The sequence below is a fragment of the Rhipicephalus microplus genome, chromosome 1, assembly GCF_043290135.1.
Source record: "Rhipicephalus microplus isolate Deutch F79 chromosome 1, USDA_Rmic, whole genome shotgun sequence".
Lineage (NCBI taxonomy): Eukaryota > Metazoa > Arthropoda > Arachnida > Ixodida > Ixodidae > Rhipicephalus > Rhipicephalus microplus.
In genome coordinates this window covers 265,477,420-265,488,801 of record NC_134700.1, presented here as the reverse complement: position 1 = coordinate 265,488,801, position 11,382 = coordinate 265,477,420, and the positions used below count along the sequence as shown (strand labels likewise).

General features: G+C 42.8%; 1 protein-coding gene across 2 annotated transcripts in view; it reads right to left on the bottom strand.

Annotated features, from left to right (window-relative positions):
- Positions 1 to 7,479: 7,479 nt before the first annotated feature.
- LOC119187895 (semaphorin-2A-like) overlaps positions 7,480 to 11,382 on the bottom strand; it is a 74,584-nt gene continuing 70,681 nt past the window's right edge. For both annotated transcript variants that reach the window (XM_075894167.1, XM_037436005.2), the window contains 2 exons: positions 9,523 to 9,632; positions 7,480 to 7,913 (listed from right to left, as the gene is read on the bottom strand). In XM_075894167.1, the coding sequence (XP_075750282.1) occupies positions 7,851 to 7,913; positions 9,523 to 9,632 (173 nt within the window). In that variant the 3' untranslated portion in view covers positions 7,480 to 7,850. The remainder of the gene's footprint in view (positions 7,914 to 9,522; positions 9,633 to 11,382) is intronic.

Sequence of the window (11,382 nt, the reverse complement as noted above, 5' to 3'; positions counted from 1 at the left end):
AATCGGTCTTTCAAGAATTATTCGGCGCAGTGAGGCGAAGCTTTACGGCGACAGTTTTGCTTCGTTATCTTCTAAAGGGGCCATGCAACACTCTTCCGAGCATATAAACGTCGAATGGCTTCACTAAAGGCGTCTGTTTACCTCACGAATCGAGTACCACAAATTTATTTTTTATTCCGTCAAGTACGATCGAAGTTGCACATCTGTCACGCGCTGTGATTGCTATCTTCTCTCGTCCCGACGAACGCACTGGGAGCTAAGCAGGGAGGAATGGTCCGAGGGAAAGAAATTGCGCCGCGCACGCATAAGGTCAACTTTTTTGAATCTGTGGCGCACACCCACGCTGGGGGATAATCACCTTGAGCACTTTTTTTTTTGTTTTCTCCGATCGCGCGGTTAACCATCCGTGAGATCAAGAGCGCGCGAGCGGCATCGTGGCGGCCTCCCACGGCAGGCGCCGTAAGTATGCAGGCCACGATGCTATAACGAGCCGAAAGCCGACAATTTCAGTATGTGGCGAGATCATTTGGGCATATGGCATCATTTCTAGCAAAAAGAGGGATTGATTTCTAGCTGACTGATAATTATACGTGAATTCCAGGCCGCTCGTTACAATTTATTGTCTGACCCGCGTGTCCTCGAGATCATCGACGGCTGATCGGCAGCGTTTACCGACCATGCTGAAAAAGTGTTTCAGAGCCCCTTTAAGAACGGTGCTTGCAAACTACACGAGGGTTGCTCATGTGCAAGTGGAATTGCACGAAGGCGGCCGTCTTATGCAGGCTTACGTCGCGTTATGCACGATTTTTATTTTAAAAGCCTGCTCGTGCTTAGTTAAAAAAAGAAACAAAGGACATTAGCTACAATTAGCAAAGAGAAAACCGGGCGGGGCAATTGCCTGCAAATTGTGCAAGACTAGATCCGCCGGCTACCTACAACATCCTCAACCTCGTTTGCTCATGTTTCTGGGTGTATTAAAACGAAGCTTAATGCAGAAGTTGCGGTCACAAGAACATGTCAAGGTGAAAAAAAGAATACAAGAAACGTTGGCACGTTTCGGGACCCTTATGATTTTTGTCTGATCATATTGAGTGGGCAAGAAGCCGCAGGTGGTTTGTTTATGTCGCAGGGCGGTGCATACACGGCAGGTAACTACAGTGTAGCTACAGCACACAGTGTATGCATTGCGCACTCGTGTGAACAAACAGGCGTAAACAGAATACGTGCACCGCCTGGGCCAAGCGAGCAATTTTTTTTCTTGAATATATAGGTTTTTTTTACCTGCTATTCACCCTGTATACCCGATATGGTTGTGGTTAGAAGAAGGCGCCTAATTTCTGCAGCCCGGTAGGGAGCACAGCGCAGGCATATGCCTACAATGCACTTAGCCCGTTCAAGCCCTTCCCTTTGACCAACCCGGCCACCAGGTTTCACTGCGATGTGTTTTATTTATTTATTTTTTATAGTAGAGCTGTTATTCTCGAGGTCGGCCGTGCCTCTTAGATGATGATGATGATGATGGCCTAAAAAGCATTGAGCTCGCACCGTGCTGGGGGATTGGGGGTACAATTGAAGATTATTTTGAACCCGCACGCACCTTCACTGTCGTCTTCTGCTTCGCTCCCAAGACACGTGAACCCATTTCTCCGGCGTGGGATGCAAGGAATGGCATGGGCGAGAGAACGAGTAAAGAAAAAAAAAAGTAAAGGTGAAGCAAAAAATCTTGGTTTGGCAAGAGCTTACCATACTTTTCCTATAATGGCCACGTATAATGACCATGTTTAATAACGACTGTTACGGATTAACGTCCCAAAACCACGATATTGTCACCAGGTCGTGACGTGGACGAAGGAAGCAGACTGCATGCAATTGCAAGACGAAACTGTTCTTTCGACCGAACTTGTGGCCCGTAAACTGAAGACAGCGGCGAACAGAGCGTCGGCCGTCGGTCAACTTACAAGCGGCGAAGCGCGTCGACATTTATACACTTGACATCGAATATCGTACCGTTATCGCAAGCGGTGACGTAGGTTCCAGAATAATCTGCAATGTTCCCGAAACGGGCGCAATCTATCTAATGCCGTCCTGAGGCTTCTCAAACACTGTAGGCGCAGTTTGCACCGAGAATCACTGATAGTGAAATGGGGCGATAACAATATGTATACTTGAGGAGGAAATGTGGCAATATGATTATGGGAGACGCCATATAGTGGAGTGCTTTGTAAATTTCAACCACCTGCGTTTCTTTAACGCGCACCTAAATTCAGGTACACAGCCTTCGAGCACTTTCGCCTCGTCGAACATGCCATGTACAGACACGGCCGGACTCGACTCCTTCTCCGGCGCTCGTGCGGAAGGAGCGTCGAGTCCGGCCGTGGTACAGAATAACACAGCAAGAGGTGGGAAAGAGACAGGTGAGAGGTAAAAGGCTAGGCAAATCAGGACGAGCTCCATACCCATAAGCTCTGCTGTGACTCTCCGGGATTCGCTCGGAGGATTTCAAGCTGGACGGTTGTGCCCTCGCGATCTCCGACTTCAGCGTAGCTCCCGCCGACTGGTTCGCCCTCCGCGGTCTCCTGATGCCGTGCAGCTCTCGCATTGTGGCACCCCGCCCTTGGACTGCTTCGACCGGATCCCCACTTTCCTATCTCCTTCTTTTTTCCTCTCGTTGGCTGGCGGCTTCTTATCCATCTATTTTCCTTCTATTCTTTTTATCCCTCCTTCCTTCTCCCTATATCTTTTATTCCCCATATCCCATTCCTCTGCTGACCTGTTGAGGTGTCCTCGTAAGGAGAGACAGTTACGGGTCGGCACCTTTCTTTTCTTTTCTTCTGATATAACCACAATCTCTGTGACTCTCCAGTACACTGTAGCCCGGACGCCAGCCTTGCGCGACTCGGTGCAAGCAGCCCGCATTTTCGGCTCTGATGCACAAACTTTTAACAAGCAAAAAACAACTGAAAATTTAGTACCTACCCTTGCGCGTGTGCATCTTCACTTACCCCCCCCACCCCCAACGACACACACACACAAACGAAATATGCAGGTAAATCGGAGCTATAATAGGGGCACAAATTATGCACAAATTTCTGAGGGCAAGTTAGCTTCATCGCAACAACACTTCATGGTGATGCAAGGAAGCAAACTTGACAAAAATGAGCAAAGAAATTTGCTGTCACTTTCTCTAGCTCTTATTATTAATTTTTGTTTCCCTTTTGACTCGACAAGCATTCGAAAACGGTCCACCTTCCCATCGTTTGATTTGCAGTCATGATGCATCACCCACTAGCAGAGGCAGTAATTTTTTTCAGGGGACAGAGGGGCGAGTACTTTCTTGATCCAAAGTGGGGGCCGGGCAGGCAGATGTGGCCAAGTACCCTATTGTGCTCTGTATGCCATGTCGAAACGAAATTTTCGGGGGAACACGGGCCCTGTGTGTGCACCACAAACTGGCCACTCCACTGCCCACTGGCACCGTTGTAGTGAAACCACAATCCGACTTTCACTTACTTAATTCACTTATTCCAATCACTCTCCCACCGATCCACTCTATTATTCACGTTTAATGTGCGCCGTTTCCGCAAAACGCAGCAGTTTCATATTTACCAGGCGCGATCCCCGGCGAGAGATGTGTGCTCGCCGTGCCTGCTTTCTCGCAATGCCCTAACCTCACCTTTTTACCCCGAAATAAAGTTGAGAAAATAAAGTGAACAAAAGACATTTCCTTCTGAAAAGAAATTGTGCGATGTATTGGAAGAATAATGACACAATGTACAAACATTTCAAGTCAGCCTTGGTAGATCAGTAGCTAGGGTGCCTGGCTGATCACCCGAAGGTCGCAGGTTCGGCCTCGGCAGTCGCACTTCTATGGAGGCGAAATGGTAGAGGCCCGTGTACTGTGCGATGACAGTGGACGTTACAGAACACCAGATGGCCGAAAGTAAGCGACACTAAAACGTCTAAAAGAAGCTATTTCTGAATTCTCGCAGAAGTATCTGTATGTGCACAATTTCCCCGGGAATGCGTTGTCTCAGTCATGAGATGTTTCACGCACAATTCAACATTTTACCCTGAAACTCTTGACATTAGTTCAGCACATTCACATCTAGACTCTCAGCAAAGCACTTGTGCGCAATGCAAGACCATGTACAAAGCTCCGAGACACCTACATGTCACTATATTCTGTCAATTCATTTAATAAAGCAATAATATTTATATTCAAGCTAAAAATGATTTCGAAGAAGCGATTCCTTGGCGATTCAGTAAACACAGAAAACATGTACTAGTTAAGTGATTCTGGTAAAGAAAAAAAAGCAGCATATGTACTGTTGCCAGTTGTAAGTGTTTGAATTTTGTTTGTATTTGATGTTTGTTTGCATTGCTGGTTGTATGTGCTACTATGGTCTGAATTTCTGCAAATTTAATTTGCAATTTCTTCTGCTCCACATTTTTAAAATCACTTGATTGGTTTGCCCTTTAGAAATCGCATAAACTATGGCATGCTGCTTATCGAGATTCTCGTAACCCTCATTTGTGTCTTGTAGGAGGTAACGTCGACACATTGATTTATTGATATGTGGGGTTTAACGTCCCAAAACCACCACTTGATTACGAGAGACGCCGTAGTGAAGGGCTCCGGAAATTTCGACCACCTGGGGTTCTTTAACGTGCACCCAAATCTGAGCACACAGGCCTACAACATTTCCGCCTCCATCGGAATAACGTCGACACATTCAACTGCCTCCAAGCCGCTATGAGATAACTACTCCTGGATAGTTGTAATGTTTACCCATATTATACCTTTAGTGCGCAATTCATGATTTCATCAAGTCAAGCATAATCTCATTTCAGTACTACAATACTAATTGTGTGTCATCTCTCAAACAGTGAAGTGTAATTGTTAAATCATGAATTAGTATAGCTGAACAACAAAAAGTCACTGCACATACGATATGACATGTAAAAAGGGAATATTTATTTAAACTGCCTCATTGGTGTTGAAATGTTCACTTCTTCACACAAACACATGCTGCCAAAAAGCAGCAGGATGCAGACAGGACCTACATCAAAACCACAGGGGATAATGACAAAAGTGGGCAGGTCAAGCAACCACGCTGCTCAGAACACAAAGAAAAAAAAGCTTCTCCATCTGGGCAGCATCCTTCTCACAACTTCCTTTTGCATCTTGCATCGTCAGCAATGTGGACACCATAAACAATAAAAGTCACAAGAGTTCTTACCACATCACAACACTATGAACACATTCTAGGCAATTCGACTATACAAATCGAGAAGCACAACCTACTTATGTACTTACAAGAGGTAAAAGGCCTCAATGTAATCTTGGAGGTCAAGAGGAATTGTATGGTGTGTAAATAAATATATATTCTATATGACACGCGCTCGTACAGCACAGGACATCAGAAGTCGTCAGCAATGCACGCATATTTGTGCAGATGCTCCAAATGTGGGGGACAGGCGTTTATGCGAAGCACGCCTGACCCCAGAAACGTGCCGCGGTCAGCGTGTCTTGCGCCACTCTTATTAAAAGGACAGCAAAGAAAAAGCGGTGCCTAGTCGACTGCTTGTTAAAGAGCTCAACGAAACTGCAATTTGAAAATACTGAAACACAGGTCAAAGTGGCAAGAGTCAACTGTGAACTTAGCAGAAGTAAAAATACCTGAAGATGTGAAAATGCATTGACAATAGACAGACATTACCATAATATCAATGGTACTGCAGCACAGCTCACTCAAGATAAAAGCAAGACAAGCTTTGTCCTAACATCTTTTTTTTTCACATGACAATTATGAAGAGATTCTAGACAGAAAATCTGGCAACATGCATGTTGAAATGTAGCAAATTCTTTAGTGTCCCTCTAGAGCTGACACCGGCATGCTTCTTGCAAATGAAACGGCTTTTCATAACGCCTCAAGACATCCGACATCGAAACTAGACAGCCTAATAAGGTGTCTTGCGCTACGCCTTTGTCGAGGGCCTAAGTATTGCTCACAAGGTTGTATGATACCCCACTTGCATTACATCACCACGCATTCAGAAGCTGTTGAAAATTAAGATCATTTTGACACCCATGGTATACACTGGATAAGCAAGACCCCGTGCTAATACAAACTTTACACGGCACAGTTAAAAAAATACAAGTAGATGGCACAAAGCACTGTGCACTGCATTACGGTACATAGTGGCAATACACGAGGCAGTTAAAGATGTGTCTTTAGACATGAAACACATTACTGAAGGCCGATTCAGAAGCCCCAATAACATTATATTAACAGGAAGCAAGCTTAAGTTACCGTGGCATGACCTTCGTTAGAGATGGCACTGTCTATCAACAAAAACCAATATTAGAAAAGCGCGAGTGTGAATACACCTTGGAGTTCTGCTTTTTTCTTTTTTTCATTCTTGCCTGACACCAGCACTTTAGTCGCAATTACCATTTTAACCAGTGTAAAAATCGAATATTTGAAAATTGCTCCTTATAGATATGAGGCTTGTAAAACTTCGCACATGAGTTTTGGGAGCATCGAAACAGAAAGCAATGAGAAAGGTGTACTTATGTGATAGTTACATGCATTAATGAGAAGAGTTGGCTCATGCCTTCTTATCCATGTTCCCATGAATTTCTCTCAGTGGATGTACTTTTCACCATAATGAATTTTGATAAAGGTATATATATATATATATATATATATATATATATATATATATATATATATATATATATATATATATATATATATATATATATATATATATATATATATATATATATATATATATATATATATAATGTCCACAATTTTAAAACCAATGAAGCATATAATCCCTACATGGATCTACAAAAATATCATTTACATTATGGTCTGTGTATATGGTGTACTTAATATGCCACTAGCATGAATGAACTTAAGATGCACATACCACACACTAATTGCAATTAAAAGAGATTGCTGAATGCTACAGCTAGTCACACAGTAAAAGCATGCATCAAAAATGACGCTGATATACAGAGTGTGTGTGTGTGCAGATACGAGTACTTTATCCTCCTGAGCCTATTGCAATGTAGTGACCTTGAAAGTAAAAAAAAAATTTTTTGATCTACATCATGTTGTTCCCTTCTAACATTTTCACTAAACACAACACAAACAAGATACTCATAGTCAAACTAAAAGGCATATTTACAATAACCGCTAGACACGAAACACACATTGGTACCGGTATAGAAAGAGGGAGTACTATCGATATGCCTCAGCTGATTTCTTACTGTGCCAAGCATACAAAAAAAAAAAACTTAATTCGATGGCCGCAACAACAAATACAGGCATGTCTCCACCAGCACTCTCGTTAAATATGTTGCGGCTGCAAATTAATAGACGTGTTCCAGGTGCACCGCATTTCACTCAGCCATTGTACGGTGCACATTAGATTAGCTACGACACAGCACACCAACTAAGAAACTACAGGGTACATGTCAAGTTTTCGATTTCTTGAACGGTCAAGAATTTTGGGCTGCCATAAGTTCAGTCTCACAGCTCATAGTCTGTGAAGCTTTGTTGAATATGTTCGACCACACTCTTTGAGAGTTGTGTATAGGTAGGAGCTGCAATTGGCAATATTTGATGCCATCATGTTAAAGAGTATGAGAAGTTCAGCTGGTAAAGCAGCCCAAAAAATAGTAAGTAGAGGGCTCTGTTCAGAAAAAAAAACACACACGGATGTAGACCTAAGATCCAGGCTGACAGCGGGAGAGTTCTTCGATTTGACAAAGAGTCGGTTGACCTTCATGGGTGACCTTCGTCGCAGGAGGAACAAAAAGCCTTTGTTCAGTCTTAGGCTGCTGGTGCCCTTCCTTGGTAGGTGACATCATTAGGGTGACCTCCACCTTGGCATTTCTACAAAAGAGAAAAGACGCTTGCTTGCAAATTTATCCTAATTTCGAGCAAGTGGAATAAAAAAAACAATTAAACCTACACTATTTCCAGAAGCACTCACATTATTTCTAAAATGCTCTATGACTTTTGTATAACTTTCTTCTTTGCTTCCTGTTCCAAGCTTGTTACAGTATTTAGAGTAACTTCAGTTCTAGAATAGTTCGGACACTCTTGCTTCTCCTTCTAATGGGGAAGTTCCTTTGGTAACCTATTTTATTTATTTACTCATTTGTTTACTTGTTTTGTTTGTTTTAGAGGGACAGGTTAATACTCCTATCACATAGGCAAAATTATGGCACTGAGAGTCACTTTGGCGAAGCATGGCTACATCAGAACAAGAAGTGCACTCAGGAAATGATCACAATATGGCTGTTCAAGAAAAGTGCCCAAGAGTGGGAACAGTAAACCACATTTTTTTAGTATAGCACATCTTAACACATAACAATACGCCCAATAAGAAAAAAGTACAATTGACTCGACTTTCAATACACTCATACCTCAATATAACGAAATAGGATATAATGAAACATCGGTTATAATGAAGAAAGTAAATAAAAAATAGTCTTGCAGTATATATAGTGTTAGAGATAGATCTTTATAACGAATTTTCGGATATAACAAACTCATTTTCATGTAAGATGCAACATTGTTATAATGAGGTTTAAGTGCACAACTTCATCTTCAAGTTGTTGCTACCAGTGCGTTGAAACGAAAAGAAAATTAAAAAAGGAAAGAAAAAGAAACTACTTTTCCCTGGAACGAAAACGTAACCGATACGTAATCGATTACTTCATTCTGTAGTCAAACCAAATTTTTTTCAATCGTTTTTCAGTTCCCGGGAAAGGACATGGTGATCCTTAACTACCAAGGTTATACCACATGAGCAATAATGCATATTCAAGAACAGAGTAACAGAGCTTATCTCATCCAAGAATTCCAAAGGAAAGACATGCCAAAATGAGGCAAAAAAACAAAAACAGTGGCAACCACAGATGTTTCTATTAACGCAAGTAGATGAGTGCCTGTCCCACTGGCTAGTGTGGTCAGGGCGTTCTCAGCACTGAAGTTAGTTCCATGAGAACAGTGGTCTTACACAACAGAGAGCACACCCGATCTCATGCTACTGCTGAGGACATGCTCCATCACTTGACACAACGCATTGAGTCTGCTTGGACAAAATCGAAATTCATTTTTGAGAAAATAAATACCATGAATTAAAAGGGTGATGGTCTGCGCTAAATCTTGAGTTCAAATAAAAACCAATACGAACTGTTGCAAACCATTTTTTTCTCGTTCCAGAGCAGAAAGGTAATGGAACTTTTTGCCATTGTATGAAACAAAACCGAAATGAAAAACATTTTGTTCTGACACCCTGACTGCTACGTAGTCTACACACTTCCAACACAACGAAGCGAGTTTGTCACCAACTTGCCACCAAGTGCATTCGGCATAGAGTGTTGATCAACTTTCCACCCTGACAGCGTGTGAATGACACTGGAGGGGAAACATGTTCACTTAAAGTGCACCTAAGTTTGTCCTTGCGACAGGGGTATAAAACTAGCACACTTACAGCATGTTTGGTCTGCCAAGTCTTCATTGCCAGCTTGTATTTCTCAAATTCATGGCACCAGTTTGAGTATATCTTTCTATAGTCGGTTTCTGTTGGGGTTCCACAGGTCTCTGTAAAGTAAGCACAATGTAAGATGAGTAAATGCTGGCAAACTACTGAATTCTACCACACTGCGTCGCAGAAGGATTGTTTGGACACGTATACAATAGCAGGCACAACACAGTGTCTGTCCATATACAGCTGACGTCCGATTTCCCGGACCCCCAAGAGACCACGAAAACGTCCCGAAAAACTAATGCGAGCAAAAACACTTTAGAATATTTATTTTTCACTGACAGAGAGGGTCGTGGCCGGAGTACAGGGTTCTTATTGCAATTCAGCAAATGCATTGTTTAGGTGGCTCTGAAAAGAGCCAAAATAAAAAAAAAAACAAAAGAAAACAATCCTATGAGGCCGGCGCTACCGGCCACATGGGATTGGATTAGGAGCAAAAAGATTAGGAGCAAAACATAGAATTAGGAGCAAAAAAAAAAGTAGCTGATTTTCATTTGCACGGCGTTCTATTTGCCCGCGATGATGTCTGCCTCAATTCCAGTTAATGTCATGCTTTCCCTGTACATCGATGACTGCCAGTGCTCGAGTCAATTCCGAGCTCGTTGGCTATATAGGCGCTGCCTTTTCAATCTAGGTGTCAGAGTCGCCGGAATCTTCCGTAACTTGACGTATGATTCAGTGATCGGTTAATTCCACACACAGCTCAAGGTCTTCGTCAGAGTCGGCGTAGCCCTCGAGTGTTATCCCTGCTTGAATCGAAACACCGACCCCGTGCAAATCGTCGAAAGCAACGTCCGCAGGTGGAAGTTCGTTGCACACGATGTTCACTCCAGGCCTCGGCGTCCAGTATAAAGCTCGCGTTGCGGAACAGTTCCGGAAGGTCTGTTGCGTAACCGCCTTCCACGAGTCTGCAAGCATGCTAACGGCAGACCATAGGTCAACAGTGTAGCTTCTCCCACTGTTGGAGCTCAGCACCATGCGGCCTAAGCTACAGCTGGCGATGAACTAGCATACGCTGGATTGTGGCATTTTCTGTTTTGAGGGTACGGCTAGAGTGTACTCAGGTACGGCAGCTACGATCGCTGCGGCACGATGGGTTCAAGGGTCTAAAAATAACCGAAATGGCGGCCTCAATAGTGCCTGAATTCGCGGTTAGGAGTAAGGAGCACAGATAATCGGATGGCAAAAATTATAAACGTCCAGAATTTCGGACTTTTTCATACACTGACTCATGGGGAACTTGACGGTGCCACAGATGAGTCCGGGAATTCAGGCACGTTCAGAATTTCGGGCATCCGAGAAATCGGGCGTTGACTGTAGTAGAGTGGGTCTGTTGAAAAGAACTTACTGATACTGATACTATCAGCACATACTACAGTGCATTGTCATTAAACGAAAATATCGGATATCTTTTCATATTGCCAGGAAAATGGGTTCGTTTTGTATATTACACTTCTTTTTTTTTTTGCTAAGGGAACTACTCCACCTAATATCTGATGTAATACATAAATGAAAAGCAAAATGAATGTACTTTTCATGCATAGAAGTTCCATTCACAAGATGTATGTCATGTGAGTGATAGAAATTGCAAAATTGAAGATTTCGGGACAAAGTGGAACAGATTTTGTAAACACTGAAAGAATAAGTGCTCAACACTGACGAACACAAAAAAAGAAGAGCAGACACAGAACACGTGCTACTAACAACTCCTTATTCTCGTCACACACACTGGGTTTTATAGACACATATTCGTCAGATTGTGCACGCACAAGATCACATTGGCAACAGAGCGATCAATAAAATGTA